Source organism: Oryza brachyantha, chromosome 9, assembly GCF_000231095.2.
Source record: "Oryza brachyantha chromosome 9, ObraRS2, whole genome shotgun sequence".
Classification (NCBI taxonomy): Eukaryota; Viridiplantae; Streptophyta; class Magnoliopsida; order Poales; family Poaceae; genus Oryza; species Oryza brachyantha.
Genome location: NC_023171.2, coordinates 10,349,319 through 10,367,883, shown reverse-complemented (window position 1 = coordinate 10,367,883; position 18,565 = coordinate 10,349,319). Strand labels below are relative to the sequence as shown.

Sequence of the window (18,565 nt, the reverse complement as noted above, 5' to 3'; positions counted from 1 at the left end):
TAATCTAAAACTCCCCGGACAGCCTAAGAATTTATTCCAGACACTGTGTCAAATAAACAAGAGTATCACCTAATATTCTAATAATCATATTGGAACTAGGATCGATGCTACAAGGCCCACTGCCGACGCATTTGTAAATGCGACATCACATTTCCCGTGTGGAACAGGCAACAACTAAAATTAAAAAAAAAAAATGAACTTTCACGTCGCGAGATTACGACTGCGATTTTGCTCCCCAGAAAATGATTTGTGTACAGTCAGACTCAGTACAGTTGATGACATGAACAGCCAAGATACAACCTGCATCATCAGTCTTCAGCTAAAGACGGGAGCAGGGATGCAAGTGGGATAATCCACAAATCCCGGTATAGCTGATTTTAATCCACAAAATTTTCAGATTATCAGATATGCTCCTTTGGATCTATGAACCATTTAAAAATTCCTATGAAATGATCTAAAATATAGAAAATTTTCAGGAAATCTAACGTGAGCTCAAACATATTAGAAAATTTTCTTTGTGGCACTCTTTCTCGAAATTCATGTATGATTTTCGCGTGAAGCAACCGAAACAATTTCTATGTTTTGGCATTCTATAAAATCAAGTTAGCATGACATTCTAAATACTGTGTTTTTTCAATTAGGGTGTTTTTCGAATAATATATTTCAAACGCGGACTTACATCCCTAAACAGGAGCACTGACCACTGATGTTGAATTGACTGCTGGTTCACTCACTGTATTTATGCACTGGAATGGTCAATAAAATCTTGATATTATTCAGGATTTCAGGCTAAGAGCAAGTTCAATAGTATAGTCAACTGCTAACTCTAATTTATCTATAGTCATTCTAATAGCTAATTTATACAATAGTTACTAATAAAATATATACTCGTCTCACCTGTCATATGTATATTATATCTTGAAGTATGTGCTACTATAGCTAGCTGCTTTTTTCTTATCTCCTTAAAATATATTTTCAGTTGACTTATATATCCTTAAAATTATACTGCTCTAATAGTGTATTTCTAAAATAAATCTATCTTTCACTTTTTACTTATAATATTTGACTTTTCGTCTTATTTAAAAATAAAATTATGATTAATATTTTATTTTTGTTAGATGATAAATTATGATTAGTAATTTAGGTGTGACTATTTTTTTTTTAAATTTCGAAAATTTTTCGAATAAGACTTACGATCAAAACCAAATAATTTATTTTTATCGGGACAGAGAGAGTAGTTACGTCAGTGCCCGGTGCATGAGAGAGAAAAAATACTCTACTTTTTGGGTCGGATTCTTCGGTGACGGAATCGCCATTATTTCGCTAGCAGCCAACGCTGGCCCACCACCGCCTCTGACCGACGACCTGGCCCCACGACGGGTCGGGCCCAGATATCCCTCCCGATCCAGCCAAGCTCGCAGTCCCCCCCGCAAAGCGTACCTGCCTGCACGGGGTCTTTCTGCACCGCTCCCTCAGCTTTCCGCCCCCGGGGCCCACATCGACAGTAGTCTCCCCACGTGCACCGGGTGCACGGGAGCTCCGGTGCGCCGGTGGCATTCGGGCGGGTGGCCTCTCTCCCTCCCCGACCTCACACGCGCGAACCCCGCGAAGCCGCCTCGCCCTCGCCTCGCTCCCTCCGCCGCGCCGCCTAGGGTTTCCACCGCCCGGGATGCGCGTGCGCCCGCGCCGGTAGGTCTCCCCCATCCCCCCACCCCCTTCTCCCCGTCGCAGCAGCAGCAGCCATGTCGCTCCTGCGGCGCCGGAAGCAGCAGCCGCCGCCGCCGCCGGGGCCGTCACCCGCGCAGGACGATGAGGGCAGCAATGGCTCCGACCACGACGAGAAGGGGAAGAAGCCGTCGTCCTCGTCCTCCTCAGCGGCGGCGGGTGCTCCCCCGCCGCCGCCGGGGCCGCCGTCCAAGGACGCGACGAAGCGGACGAAGGCCAAGTGGTCGTGCGTGGACAGCTGCTGCTGGCTGGTGGGGTGCGTGTGCTCCGCGTGGTGGCTGCTGCTCTTCCTCTACAACGCGATGCCGGCGTCGTTCCCGCAGTACGTCACGGAGGCGATCACGGGGCCGCTCCCGGACCCGCCCGGGGTCAAGCTGCAGAAGGAGGGGCTGCGCGCCAAGCACCCCGTCGTGTTCGTGCCGGGCATCGTCACCGGCGGCCTCGAGCTCTGGGAGGGGCACCACTGCGCCGAGGGGCTCTTCCGCAAGCGCCTCTGGGGCGGCACATTCGGCGACGTGTACAAGAGGTTGCTTCCTCCTCCGCCTTCTCTCTCCCTCAATCGATCTCCCTCCCTCTCTCGAATTACCATTGGCCATAACACTAATTTACGCAAGTACCATTGGAATTCTTCTTCGAGTTATAGAGCATTGATCTTTGGTTTGTCATTGGTTGTATCTATTGGTTCAGTGTTGGTTTTTGAAATTATAATGCCGTGATGCTTCAATTTGAGAAGTGTTTGTTCCTTTTTGGGTGACTTTTGTTTTGTGAGTTGTGAATTAGGACTTCGGAAGGAGGCTTAGCTTATTTCAATCCTTCTTGGTCTCGGGGTACCCTTTTTCAAGTTTCTGTAGTATGCCTTGGAAAAATCACTACGTTGTATGATTCCAAATTGGTCGGGTGCTAAATACAAAGAATAACTATTCATTTTCATTGTGATTCTTTTTTGTTACTGCTGAAGGATTGGGGTTCTGTTGGTAAGTACAAATTTGGAATGGTGCTTGATAAGAAAGTTTTTGCCCTTGTTTCCTCAATGGTCAGCTTTCTAATTGCTTGAGATGTCTCAAATTTGATTTACCAGGAAAAAGTTGAAATGTTGGGACAGCAATTTATTTCATTTGTCTTGAAATTCTGTGATTCTTGGCAGTATCAGGAAAGTGTGACTGTGAATAGGCAAGTGGTTCCCTTTAGGGCCGTACGGTAAACTTCTGAGGTTGAACCATGCTCTCTCTTTTTTCACTATTTGATTTCACTTTTTACTATTACTAGCAAAATCAATTAGACGATGATTTGACCAGATGTAGAAACGGTTTTGATCAAAACAAACAAAATGCTTCTGTACTGTGTACTTATAGGGTTTTTAGAAGTGAACTGTAATTTGAATGAGAAGGAGCTTTTGGCATGATTTCTTATGGGCATGCCTTATAGGTTTTGATTGAAGGGACCTTGACTGTTCCATCATTCAAGTATTCTTTTCTTGAAAGATCCATCTTGCCTACTTTCTGTTGAGAGTACTCACAAGATTTCTGAATAACTTACCTTCCAGTCCTTGCTTCTAAGCCTCGAGTTGTTGAGCTATAGCTGTCCATGTATACCTGCAACTAGAGAAACAATCTTACATAAACTGGTTATCTATTTTTTAGGGGTGGTGATACTGCTGTTTTGCAAAATTTGGGATTGTGAAACTATATAACTTTGAACGATTAACCAGTGAGCTTTGATAAAGTCATGTGGTTACAGTGTTTGTTAGCACCTTGGTGTACTCTTTACAATAAATGCAACCATACCCTGTCCCCAACTGTTTGCCATAGTTGTACATATTGAAAACATCACCTAAATGTTTATGCCATAGCTTCTGCCTAAAAACATCCATAAAAAGAATAGACAATAGAGGACAATATGCTGCACTATGTAGTGTAATAACACAACCTGACTCGTTAAAGTGGTGTTATTGTTGTAATTATCTTGTGTTTTTGTGACAGCAATTTTCGTTGCTTTGATGTTTTGGTTGATGGTTAAGCACAAAAATATAATTGTTATAAACTATAATGATTTGGGTAAGGAATTATGCATCATTATTTGTTTCTTTATTTGATACAGTATTGCATTCTCCAATACAACCTGTTAGTTCTGAAGATTGTTAGATGTTTTGTTTTTTTATTACCCAGCCAATTCTTCAAGGAAAATCTCTATGTACGATATGAGTTGTCTCATTGTAATGCTTGCATGCTAGGCCTAAATGAAGTGTTCCTTGCCCAAAGTGGTGTGATAGTGGCATCATGATAGTTGCACCTCATGGACAATGAACCAAGAGAGAAATAAGTGCTCTTGTTTATTTCCTGCTTGCCCAGTAACGGTTACAGTAGACTTTTCTTTATAGTGGGCCAACATATATAGATAAGATTGATTTGGGTAATATCCTGTCTAGCAGCGGCGGAGGTGGCATGGGGGCTGGGGGGTCTTCAGCCCCCACTACCGGCGCCTATCCCATGGAGACCCCCCTTAGCCCCCCTCCTAAGCCCCCCCTACAAATTTTCTCCATGGTTTTATGGGATGGGGGATGAAGTTCTTCAGTTCGTGGTTGGAGGTAGAAGATGAAGTTAGTTGGACCGTTATAAAACGAAGCCTAGCAAGTTTGTTTCCTTGGCCTAGCCCACTTAGAACACAACCATCGACATTCAGCCATCCATTTTCATCTGTTTCCATCCAAACCGTTTATTCTCATCCCAATCCACACCCCCTTCCCACCACAGTACCCTAATCCTCACTCACACCCACCCAATTCTAGGCGGCTGGCGGTGGACGATGGATGCACGGAGCGGCAGAGGCGGTCGTCAGCTGGCAGCCGACGGCGAGCGCATAGGAGCGGGCCGAGCGGCGAGTGGCTTACGCACGCGGTAGGGGTCGGCAGAGGCGCGTGGCATGACAGGGAACCCGGCACACGTGGCACGGCGGAGGGCGACAGGGGCGCACCCGCACAGGGCAGCCGGTTTATTCAGCCCTCCCTATAATTTTTTCCTGGATCCGCCCTGCTGTCTAGTTATGGGAAAATGAAGATACCAAATATCCTGATAGACATATTTCTAAATGAATAATATGTTCCTAATCTTTGTGTGGTGGTTACTTAAATGTGGTACATTAACACCAACACTAGAAGGCATAGCTACTGTTCTATTCCTCCCATCACATGGGCCGGCTGCATATAGCACTGTTCAGTTCATTTGTCCATTTTGTGTTTCAGCCTTCAGTCATCAAATCTTTGTTTTTCACTCTAGAAGTTAGCATGGTGTAATGACCTATTGTGTTCTGTTAGTGCAACACATGTTAGCTACATGTGCTGTTGTGCACTATTACTTGGGCTGCATAGTCATGCACCCACTTTCTCAATAGTTCTTGTGAAACATTTTCAGGCCTTTATGCTGGGTTGAACATATGTCACTGGACAATGAAACCGGATTAGACAAACCGGGAATAAGAGTTCGGCCTGTCACAGGCCTAGTGGCAGCAGACTATTTTGTTCCTGGATATTTTGTTTGGGCTGTCTTGATTGCAAATTTAGCTCGTATTGGATATGAAGAAAAGACTATGTACATGGCTGCATATGATTGGAGGTTATCTTTCCAGAACACTGAGGTAAACAATTTTTAGTGCACTTAAAAACATGGATATCCTTTGATGCTTGGCTATGTTTTCCATAGAGCTTAAGATTAGGTTAGATGATACTTATTTGTAATATAAATTGCCGCCTGCAGGTTCGTGATCAAACTCTGAGCAGGATAAAAAGTAACATTGAACTCCTGGTAGCGACTAATGGTGGAAATAGGGTTGTGGTGATCCCACATTCTATGGGGGTTCTCTATTTTCTGCATTTTATGAAGTGGGTTGAGGCTCCTCCTCCCATGGGTGGTGGTGGTGGTCCAAATTGGTGTGCAAAGCACATCAAAGCTGTAATGAATATTGGTGGACCTTTCTTAGGAGTTCCTAAGGCTGTTGCTGGTCTTTTCTCGTCTGAAGCTAAAGATGTTGCTGTTGCAAGGTAATTGTAATCAAAAGTCTGTAGCTCCGCCATAGAATTGTCAGGAGTTATGAGGTTTTATCTTGAAACCATATTAGTTCATAATGCAGTTGTTTATAGTACTATATACTTATGAATTCAATTCATAACTGCTAACATGCAACACCCTCTAGCTTTGTCATTAGTTTGATTAATATCTGAGTTTAACTGAGATAATCCTGAATTTAACTCAGTTAACAACTCTGCCTGTAGCATCCAGTTATCCATCGAGTGAAGCTTTTTTTCCTCGAACCTTAGTCAGATATAATTAGTATTTAACTGTGTTAAGAAATAGATTTGAGTAAGTACTGAAGTTTTCAATACTGAATACTCCACTTTGCATACTGTATGATTTAACCATGATGACCTGTGCTCTCTGATAAAGTTAGCAGGAGCCATTGAAGTACTTGATTTAGCTTAGAAATGTCATTGCATAAATCTTTTGAGTAATTGATTAGCTGCCTTCTTGATACTTTCTTGGAGGTGAAATATAAATAAGACATGATAGCATTTTATATATCAATGAAATGCTAGATGATAAAACTAGAAACCTTCTTAATGCTAATAGTATTGGAAGCGCTTGAGAAGTACCTGCTGCAATTGGTCATTTGTGTTTATCTAAAGAAATTTGGTTGATGTTGTTATTCTCTAAACTGGTCACAGTTTTAACTGTTTCTCTATAGCAGTGCCATTCATCCTTTCAAATCTTCTCCATGTGCTTTACAATTGTATGAATGAATCATCAATGCATATCGTTTGCATGTTATATGTTCCTATGCCAATGAATGTCCAGGAACCCAACTTAGCATGTTACTACCTTAGGACCAGTTTGATAGGGTTACATCTTTATCATCCTATAAGGTAATTTCTTTCTAGCTCAAATGAAATATCACTAGATTATTACTTACAATGTGCCATCTGAGATAGAAGATTGTCCTTTATTCAAAATTGTGAAATTTTATACCATTGCTGTAGTACGAGTAGTATTTACTTTTCTGGCTTCACTTAAACAACAAATTTTCTGCTGTGCATGGTATATTATCCTTTACGTTACGTGAAATGGTTATTGCCCCTCATCTAATATTATAGTATCCACACACAGAGCTATTGCACCAGAAGTCCTAGACTCTGACTTCCTTGGACTTCAGACCTTACGCCATTTGATGCGTATGACTCGGACATGGGATTCAACAATGTCAATGATTCCTAAGGGTGGTGACACTATTTGGGGAGATTTGAATTGGTCTCCAGAAGATGGTTTTGAGTGTAAAGCTAAGAATCAGAAAACCAATGATTCTGAGGTTTCTAAGAATGTTAACGGGCAAAACGAAGTTCATCCAGAGCCTGTTAACTATGGAAGAATTGTCTCTTTTGGTAAAGATGTAGCAGAAGCTCTATCTTCAGAAATTGAGCAGATAGAATTTCGCGTGAGTATTCAGAAGCATATTACCATCTCTTGCTTATTAGGACTATCAGTCTTATGATCACTATATTGCTAGGTTTGTAGTATTTTCACATGCTACTTGTCAATTCATCTAGTAGTTTGCTTTAGATATCCCAGAAATCTTGTGTTTCCTTTGTATTCGTTCTGTAACATCCCTCCTCCTTTAGTGATAATTACCTGTGTAATTATGGCTAACTCACCTTGCTCAACCCATGGTTCAGGTATTTCTTTGCTTACATGCTATTAGAAAATGAGTCCAAAGAAAGTTGCTCTCACCATTCTGTGTTTACACTGCGCTTCCGGTCCGCACATGCATTAGAAGATTCTACTAGTTTTTACTTGTTTATGTAATTACAGGCTTTTATGCTCTTAGTTTTACACACTTATGCATCTCCATTTTTTATAGTTTCATTTCACCATTCAATAATTTTAAGTTCCATCATGCTATGTAGTGTTCTATGTTTATCTTCAATGTGTTTTGATTTTCTAAAGATGGGGTTGTAAGAAGTTTATGATTATAGTTAGAACCTTAATGCTATACTTGTTGCAGGATGCTGTCAAAGGTAATAATATTGCCCATTCCAACACATCATGCCGGGATATATGGACAGAGTACCATGAATTAGGATGGGGTGGAATAAAGGCAGTTGCAGACTACAAAGTTTACACTGCTGGTTCCATTATAGACCTTCTTCGCTTTGTTGCTCCAAGGATGATGCAGCGTGGAAGTGTTCACTTCTCATATGGGATTGCTGACAACTTGGATGATCCAAAGTACGGCCACTACAAATACTGGTCAAACCCCTTGGAGACAAAGTAAGAGTCTTTTGCCAACTTTCTTATTCTAGTATGTTTCGTTTCTTGCGAAACATGCGGTTTAGATTTATGCAGAACATGTAGCTTTGGAATAGGGAGTATATAACTTCTGGCCTCTGCACCAATTGAGGATGAACAGATCCATTACACCACCAAGCTAAAAGATGAACATTTAGTAATGTAGTTCATTGCGAATCAAGTATAGTTTTTCTATCTGCACATTCTGTTCACCTTATGCCTTGTAATCCTTTCATTTGCAGATTACCGAATGCACCTGAAATGGAAATATTTTCAATGTATGGAGTTGGCATTCCAACAGAGAGAGCATATGTCTATAAATTAGCCCCGCAAGCAGAATGTTATATACCTTTTCAGATAGACACTTCAGCGGAGGGTGGCGACGAGAATAGCTGTCTGAAAGGCGGGGTTTACCTGGCTAATGGTGATGAGACCGTACCGGTTCTTAGTGCAGGATATATGTGCGCAAAAGGCTGGCGAGGAAAAACACGCTTCAACCCTTCTGGCAGCAAGACGTACGTGAGAGAATATAGTCATTCTCCACCTTCAAATCTCCTGGAAGGCAGGGGAACCCAGAGTGGTGCGCACGTTGATATCATGGGCAATTTTGCTTTGATCGAGGATATTATCAGGATTGCTGCTGGGGCAACTGGTGAAGAACTTGGCGGTGACCAGGTTTATTCTGATATATTCAAATGGTCTGATAGGATTAAATTGAAATTATAAAAAAGCATGGGAGTTTTGTAGAAGCATTATTTGTTTCATGGCTAAAATTTTTTGAGTTTTGAATCGACATTGTAATGTATTTTTTTTTCATTCAGTAGAAGCTGACGCAATTTGTATGATCTTGTGATTTGGACGGCATTGTATATTAACAATGTACAGATGTATTCATGGCAATCCTGTTACCACTTGTAGAGTTTATTTTTCTTCGAAGAGATTATAAACGTGGGGGCCTGCAAAGTATGTTTGGATCGCTACGTAACAATTCTTAACCTAGGCAAATTTATGTTCGTAGGTACATTGTTTATGTTTGGTTTGTTATTGATATAGAACAAACTGTTATACGGCCAAATCCTACTTTATCTTCAAAACAAAACTACCAAAAATTGTTAGGGTGCATTTTTACATCAATCTTGTAAATTTGAAAAATATAGCTTGAAAAGATGCCATCATGTTTCTTCTTAAGGCTAGAAATTATCGCATTAATTCAATAAAAAAAAACTTCAAACGGTAGATGGCAACAAAACGAGAAAAACACTGAGTATAATGGTGTAGATTGATTGCATAGATTTAAATTAAGGCTTGTTCTGAAGTCCTAAATATAATAGTATAGTAGTAACTTTAAGAGAGGAAAACAACCTTTAGAATCTTTGATTGGTACGCTTGATGGATGAGACAGGAGAATGAGTTGGACTTGGCCTTGAGCTGTCCAATTTGGTGTTTCTCTTGAGGAATTATTGTTCACATAAAGCTACGTAGAAGTATAAGACGGGCAACATGACAACCAGACATTCAGGCAAGAGCACTTTATGAGGTATTTAATTCTAGACGAATAATTAGATTCAATTAATATAGCAAAATAAATAAAAACTATTTCTGTCTGCTAACCTACTTCCCAATGTGGGACCATATATTTAATTAGAAGATGCATTCCCGCATAAAAAATAAGTTCATACAAAATAAAAATAGAAATATATTTAGTTAGAATATGCAGTTCGGCGCCATATTTTTTCAGTGTATATAGACATAGTGACACACAAATTGACATGATTATCCTATTAGTTACAGATAATTTGTCATCAATCTTTGTCGATAGAGAGTGTGCTGAAAATTTATTTTTCTACCGGCAGATAGTGTGCCATTCCCTATACTGGCAGACTGAGTGGCACCAAATAGTTTTTTTACCGGTAGACCATGACCTCCTCTATGGTGTTGTGGTGTAGTGAAAAAACAAGTAATACATGGTATATGTATTTTTGTTAAACATTTTTGTTTGTTCATGAAATTTTGTAGGACTATTAACTTTTTCAATGTTTCATTCGCTCTCCTGGCCAACAAATTATCATTTTAATTGATAAAAAAGAAAATATATTGTTTAATTGTGAGAACATACAATAATATATTTTCTGTCTATCTCTTTTATTATAACACAAAGATAGCTGATAAAGAAAGTACCACTTCACCAGGGACACAAACTACAATAGTAGTTGGAGAAAAAAAATATGTTCACCATTTGACTGTCCTAAACCTAAATTAGAACGGTTGAGATTCAGTTAAGATCTTAAATAAAATTTCACTTAGATTACATCAGAATCATCGTGTGCAATTAATTAGCACTAGGAGAAAAAACGTATATCACTGCGAATGAAAAGCCACATCAAGAAATATAGGGCAGACAATATCTGACCTAACATGGTGTGAGAGCATATAGGTGGTTATAAAAGCAAGTGACTTTTTTTATATTAAAGTGAAGCATATATTGTAGTGCCAAAAAATAACATAAGTGAAATAGTCAATTAATAGAGGTTATATAACTGATTTCTTCAATATATGAATATTAAATATAGTTATATTGAAATGACAACAATTATGAGAGGCAAAATGTTTTTGGAATTTGAAGAACAAAATAATGGATGCAAAATATAAAAATGTTATAAATTCAGTTGTGCAAACACACGGACGGCATTACTTCTTATGTTATAAAGATATATCGAAAATAAGGCCCTATGTTTGCTCTAAGAGTTAGAAATTACCATATTAATTGTAGAAAAAAGAAAATTATACATCATCACATCATCGTGATTCTATATTAGAATGGTTGAGATTTAATTGGAGGCTACATAAAAGTTTTGGAAACTATCTTAAAAGAACTGACAACAAAAAGCAACAGGACTTGACTTGGTTGTGACTTGATAGAACTATGAAAGAAAAACCGATTACGATTACAATCTAGAGGTACATATCAATCCCTATATGGATTGGTATCAGTACAAGTGTGGTGTATTTTTCTGATTTAAAACAATAAAGATGCATGTCGAACCGAATTATCTAGATCTGACTATATCTTAGATGGATTGAGATCGTCTCACATTACTCCTCTCTAACGTAGTCACCGTCATGTGAGCCTGTCATGTGAGCCTGGAAGATGTGAGGCCCACATGTCAGTGACCATGCCACAGTGAGAAGTTCGTTGGAGAAACCATCAAAAGGAAGGTAAAAGCATCCCAACAACTCATCTAAATTTGGTCATCCATATCTTCATTTGGATTTTATCCTTTATATCTCTTTGTACTCCAGTAGATCATCCATATATGACATCATCCATATATCTTTGGAAGATGAAGAGATAACATCTAAATATGGATGACATCTAAAAATAGAAAATTGGATAGATGCTCTGATGGAGTTTAACTTTTACGCTCCATCCTCTATTTTCAGAATGAATGATGGGATAACTGATTTGCTGGGGATGCTCTAATAGAGTTAAGGTCGTAGGCAACAGTGGTAGGTCATAGGTGGCAGTCTGTTGAGTGTGCTTGAGAAATAGCAGCTAACAAACTCTCGCGAGCTGTAACCTCTGACTTAAGTCAGAGAGACATCAATGGTTGACATGTGGGCCCCGCCGTCCATAGGCACACATGTCAACCACTGTGACTTAAGTCCGAGGATACCGTTCCGGTTGTAATAGGCTTGGTGGTCCGATATGATGTGCAAGAGAAAAGAATGGAAAAAAGTTTAGATAGTTTTTTTTTGCATCATGATTTTTAGGAAGGAAAATGAAAAAATAGAATCAATAGAATTTAGGATGGAGTGCTATAGGCGAGAACGGATGTGGGTTTTGGTGCTACCAATGTGATATATAACCATTCGGTGTAATATATCTAAAATCATAACTATTAGATGTTATAGAATTAATTTTTTCAACAGATCAATATCTAATAGGAGAAGTGATGATTCAAATGTTTTTAGACTTTTAAGAACAAAATAAATATGAGTAAAATTTTAAAATTAAATTAAATCTCTATCATGCAAATACATGGGCCACCTGCTAGTTAATTAAAGTAATGTTCATCAATCAAGGGCAACAAGCATCATAACTAGAATTTCAAATTTATGGTACAAATGTGTAATACATATTCATTATGAAAAACAGACGTTTCTGATTAAAATGAAGTAAATAGCACATTCGTGATGAGTAATTATCCTTGTGATTGCAATTAAGGGTCTCTTCGTTTCAAAGAATTTTTATAGGAAAACTAGAGGAATTGAACCGTTTTCTCTGAAATTCCTGTAAAACGAATTTAACATGTTGTCCAGATAGATAGCCCATTCACGAGTACTTTCCCATGCTAGCTTGTTTCAGTCGTCGTCACTGTTTTCCATGTTGCTGTCCATCTCCTCGTTGTCTTCTTCGTCTTCCACGTCTGTGTCTTGGTCAGCAGCACTGTAATCCTCCTGCAGGTTATGTACGATCTCATCTATGCCTTGCAATTGTTCAGGCATATTTGACATTAATTCTTCGTACATTCTCTCTTTCTTCTTGCGGAGCTCGAAGGCTTTAGTGACACCTTTAATTGCTCTCCCAAGATTCCACCCAGTGATCTTTTTCTTCAAGTTGTTGTTGAACTCGTTGTCCAACTTCATAATCTAAACACACACACACACACACAAGCAAAAATGTATAAGCTTTTCGACTAGAAATGCAATTACAGAATGACATATATTAGATTTCACATGCATATATGCATAGTATATGTATAAACCTGTCTATATGGCCATCTGGGCAAGCCATTAGCCCTGCACACACTTTTCAGAGCCGTTGTGCCAATACTCAACCCAATCTCAGCAGCTTCCTTCTGTGTTATGTGGAAGTAGGATTTCAAGTCGTGTTTAGTCATTGCCTTAATTCGCTTGCGCTGTTAAAGTAAGAAAAAAGTGTTGACCTTAGTGCAATTTTAAGCACCATAAGAAAAGAATAGAAGATAAACAAGGCATAGATATATACAGTTTTTTTCCTTGCTAGCACTCTATATATAACCTGATCAGGGAAAGTGAGCTTCATCCTCTTGTCAATGGCACCTGTTTGATCAGTTTTCACGACAAGAACTAGCCCATCTGCTGACGAAGAACTGCTCCCAGCTACAGGAGCTTTGCGCCGTTCATTTTTCTTGGGAGCAGGTGCTAAAATGGCCAGAGATCTAGGCACATCACCCCCAGGATGTCCTCTTGGCACACCAAATATTACTACACACACAGTTTCACAAACGAAAGCAGCATGGGGTTTTGTTAGTAGGCAAACGTTAATAGCCACATATGATTGGTTACTCACAGATCAAAGCATCATGCAAACATGTGATTATATATGTTGATAGGCAAACGTTCATAGCCAGATATATGTAACCATAACTTGACGAGAATGATGTACATATGATGAAGTCAGAAAGAAATCTATGGGTACCATTCTGGTCGGAGTCGTAGAAGACGCCTGTGTTGTCCATTCTGAATGAACTGTACCAGTCGTTAAGCGCTTCAATCTGTGACTCGGTGCTCCAGTCCGCCACACTGCATGCCATGCATGTGATTAAGAACAGGTAGGCACATACATTAGCGATGAACTTTGTGTAAATGCGTGTGTGCAAATGCAGGGATCGGTGTTGGCGTGCGTACTCCTGGAGGAAGGTTGATTGCACGGAATGATCATTATCAGGTGAGACATTCTGCATTATGATGTGATCCGGCTTCCCGTCCTCGCCGGCGTGCAGGACGACGACCGCCTTGCGGTGGTCTGGCCATCAACGACGACGTACGAGCAAAGAGAATCAAAGGCAAAGCAAGATTTCAAGAATATTTGGCGAGAGAACGAGAGAGAGAGAGAGAGAGAGAGGTGCCCGGTCGACGTCGCGTACCGTTGACATGGATGAGCACCCGGAGCAACCTGCAGCGCTTCCTCAGGCACTCGATGGATCCCACGGGCACCATCGGGGCCTTGCCGGAGCCGGCGCCTTCGCCGCTTGGGGCGTTCGAGGACGACGACGATCCGCCGGTTGCCATTGCAACGCACGGTGAGGCAGTAGCTACGACGAAGACGACGACGACGACAGTGAGTGTGGTGGCCGGCTATGGTGGAATCGGCGAGGGTGGTGGGACGGGCTTAAATAGCGGGAGAACGTGTGGCGGCGCTCCGTGGAGACGCGTCCTCTCGGGCAAGCAAGGGGTACCACCAGCCGGCGCGCAGTACGTGTTCAAACGACGGCGCAAGCTAGACGAAGGCGGGCTGGTTCGGTTCGAATGAATCGATACGCGCGCTCGGCAAGGCGCGGGTTTTCCGGCTAGGGTTTGCTTTTGGAAGATACCCTCTTTGGGCCAAGGAAATTCTCCAGGTGAGATGGACTAGCCGGCCCAAAATCTATTGGGAAATAATTCTAAATTCTTAAGGGGATATCCTACTGTTTATTGCATATTATCTAAATAGTTAAAAAAATTTAAGAATAATTATGAAGATAGATTATTACTAAATATACCACTGCAGAAACATGCAAATTCAAATACGACTTCTATAAATTATAAGAAAAATAATAAATATGACTATGAATATGCATATATCATTTATAGATTAATTTGCTACTTTTCATACAAATTGTAGAAGACATATTTTAAGAAAATAATAAATATGACTATGAATATGAATATGCATATATCATTTATAGATTAATTTGCTACTTTTCTTACAAATTGTAGAAGACATATTTAAATTTGTATGCTTGTGGAGTGATCACATATATCATATTAATCTATTTTGTGGTTTTTATAAATATTTTTATAACTATTTAGATGACTATTTAGATGACATACAAAAAATAAGATGTCTTCTTTAGAGTTTAGAATCCACTCCCAAATCCTTTCGACTCTTTTGGGTTGTGGACGGAAGAAGCCCCGGTTTACCAATAGGCCCACTCCAAGACGCGTGGCTCGTCATAAAAAGTAGATCGACTCCAGGTACAAAATAGTTGTAGATAGATGATTATAAAATGCAAAAAAATATAGGAATTGTCTAAATAGGATATAAAAAATATATAGGAATTGGACGGGAAGGATAAACTCAAAGGAATTTTTCTAAAATGTTGGAAAAAATATAGGAATTATCGTTTGAATAAGCTATAGAAAAAACGTAGGAAACGGACAAGATGGATAAGCTCAAAAGATTTTTTTCTAACATATTTGAGTTCTTGCTAGCTTTTCTCCAAATCTACATGCATTGTGTCGTTTCTTAGGAATTCTATAGGATGTGGGAAACTATATTCTTTGATTAAAATTTTCTGTAGGGTTTGAGTTCTACAAAATTTCTACACAAATCCTTTGATTAAAAGGACCTAGTGTTGGCAAGTACTTTCACCACTATTTGTGCACTCTGGTTTGCATGCTAGTAGTCATAAACTCATAATGGGGACCTCTAATTATGTCTTCAAATGGCCCATCCATCCATGATCCATCATCCTCTTAACCCCTTTGGGATAATCTGCTGAATCGAATGCATAAAAGACTAGTGCTCCAGGTGGAAGCCACGGATGTCTATGACCTATCCATGCACACACACACACAATATATATGTCAGCCATCGTTGGTACGGAGCATCCTCATGTATAGCGCACAAAAGTTTGAGCTTTTTGAAACAAGAAATCATTCTTCAACATGTGCTACACATATGGACTAAAATTTCCCATAGTCCTTAGTAATGAGAGCTACTACGGCATTTGGTATTGTAATATGTAGACCACTATTTGGATAAAATTGCAAGGTTTTATGGGGTAGATAGTTTGAGATGCTAGCTCGGACTTTGGTTCAAAGTCAGGGGCAGATCAAAGGGCTGTGTTACACACGGTCACACCTGTGAAATGGAATCTATTTCTAACTGTTTGCACAGGTGTTTGTCCATGTTTTAGAAGGAATTTTTAAGAACCATTTACAATATTCTAATTTGCATGTAGACCCAAAGGATCGATGTGGATGGCTTGGAATTCATAATCTTGATATTCAAAACAAATGCTCGCTCGGTAAATATGGCTATATAAACTTATTAATGAGGATGAGATTTGGGAAAACTCGCTCAAGAAAATTAAAATACACATCGACGAAAGCTATTACTCAGGTTAAAAAACAACCAATAGATTCTCATTTTTAGTTAGGACTCATGGCGCAGTTAAGGATGATTTCTTGTCTTGTGGTACTCAAATTAGGTTTTGGTTACAATATACCCCTCTTTATATAACCTCATAAGAAAGAAAAAAAATGATACAGTAGCTAATGTTCCTGAGATGGTGACTTTGAATGTTACTTTCAGAAGGACGGTTGTGGGAGAGAACTTGGTTGCTTGGTATTATTTGATATCAAAAGTTGCACCGGCGAGCTTAATTGTAATAGAACAAAATGATAAGTTTGTGTGAAATCTCAAAGAAATTGACAGTATTTCATTGTCAATTCTAATGAATAAAAAAAATAACATATTGAACGCAACATTGGACATTGCTGCTTAGAGAGGGTGATGGAAACATATTGAAGGAATGCTGTAAGTTATTAGAAGTGAGAATCCTAGAGTTGTCGTCTACGCGTGGTTGGAACTTTCACAAGAGATTAGAAATTTAGACTCTATTTCTCTTTTGTGGTATTTATTTATGCGAGGTTATTTGTCTCTCTTCGATTAGGGAGTGACTCTAAGTGCTTTGACGTTTGACTATATATCCAAGTTGGACGTAGAGTCCGGGTTCCAATCCATTATAAAACATTACCTTCTAAGCATGTTAGAATGAATGCTTATTGTGTGCGGAGGTCATTCATGATAGCCAAAATGATCTTTTACCGTAAGAATCTTTCACTGCTTACTTATGAAGATCACCAAAACAAAACGTAAATACATTTTCGACTCACTTTGCCACTTTATTTCTGTTCAACGAGGGAATAATAAATGTGGAAGAACTAGTGTAAAGTATTTGATGTTGTATGTTATAATTTTTTTTTCCTAAGAAGGATGAATTGAAGTGACTTATTAATTCTAATTGATTGGCTAGCTTCTGATCACCAAAACAAAAGGTAAATACATTTCGGACTCACTTTGCCGCTTTATTTCTGTTTAACGAGGCAACAATAAATGCGGAAGAACTAGTGTAAAGTATTTGATGTTGTATGTTATAATTTTTTCCTAAGGATGAATGGAAGTGTCTTATTAATTCTAATTGATTGGCTAGCTTCTAGGAAATATGGATATACACTTTGAAGGTGTTGGTGAGAACCATGAATCTACTACCCCACCTACCTATATTTTTCTTAATATTACCACTTGAACTTCTTTGTATCACATGTTACGCCCCCCCCCCCTGAACTTCTTAATTACATAATAACTAAACTTAAATGGGTAGCTGCATAGAAATTAAACTGCGGTGAATATTCCTATAGCAAAAGGATGAACAGCATTTCATAAAAATATGATTTTGTTTGTTTTAAGCAATACTGTGATGTTTTTTATTTATCCATGTCAAAGCATGGATATTTAGCTAGTAATTTAAAAATGGAGTTATAATCAGACTTTATTAAGTTTGAACAAAAGAACATGTGGATAGTATTTGGATTTGTGATATTTTTAAATGGAACCATTTGATTACCATTTTCAAATTGCTAAATCCAAGAATTTTTTACTAAAATACTTTTATATATAATAAAGAATGAAGGTCAACAATGATTTTGTAAAACGTAAGGTCTTATATAAATAATCCACAAAAAAACCATGCTGGGTCTCATGCCAATTCTGGAATGGATATAAACAGAAGATATAAAGATTTGTTTCACAGTTCCCAAAATTTTGGTCCCCCTCCCACTCCCTGTGCACAAAACAATTTTATCTGAAAGTTCCATATTTTGTAAAAAAATTAGCAAAACTTGTTCAAAATTCAAGTATTTTTGGACCGAAATTTCAGATTTGCCCATGGGGCAGTTTTCCTGGCCCATGGGGTGATTGTTTAGAAAAAACCAAATAACATACTTATGAATAAAAAATAATTTAAGAATAAAACTTCATTATATGTTCTTAGTGACGAAAATATTGGGACGAGATCCTCGATCGTGCAGCAGTCCTCAGGTGTAATTGAAAATGTCAATGCATGGTGACGGTGCAAAATGACACCTGCACAAACAACGGAAGAATCATCGCTGTCATCTTATTCATTCCTTGTTTTCCTTTTCTTTTTCTTTCCAAGATTGACTCCGTTTACAATAAAAAGGAGTTTTTCTTTTGTTTTCCAAGATAGACTCCGTTTACAATAAAAATGAGGGGGAAAATAACCGAGGCAGATAATGTTATTCAACTGGCAATTGTTGACGATTATTCCTGATACCAGATGCAACAAATAACCAGGAAAATTAAGTCGATATACCCAACCACAAATGAAACGAATTGGGTGCCTAGTCAATATCATTTGAAAGAAACTTCCAGTTTCAGGTGAACAGCATTAACGGAAAAA

General features: G+C 39.0%; 1 protein-coding gene across 1 annotated transcript; it reads left to right on the top strand.

Moving 5' to 3' along the window:
• The first annotated feature begins 1,552 nt into the window (after nt 1-1,552).
• On the top strand, nt 1,553-8,990 carry LOC102703714 (phospholipid:diacylglycerol acyltransferase 1). The gene is made up of 6 exons (XM_006660606.3): nt 1,553-2,251; nt 5,133-5,355; nt 5,475-5,758; nt 6,879-7,203; nt 7,771-8,036; nt 8,297-8,990. Exons 1-6 carry the CDS (start codon nt 1,743-1,745, stop codon nt 8,778-8,780), a joined length of 2,091 nt encoding a protein of 696 aa, XP_006660669.2. The 5' UTR covers nt 1,553-1,742; the 3' UTR covers nt 8,781-8,990.
• Nucleotides 8,991-18,565: the final 9,575 nt, after the last annotated feature.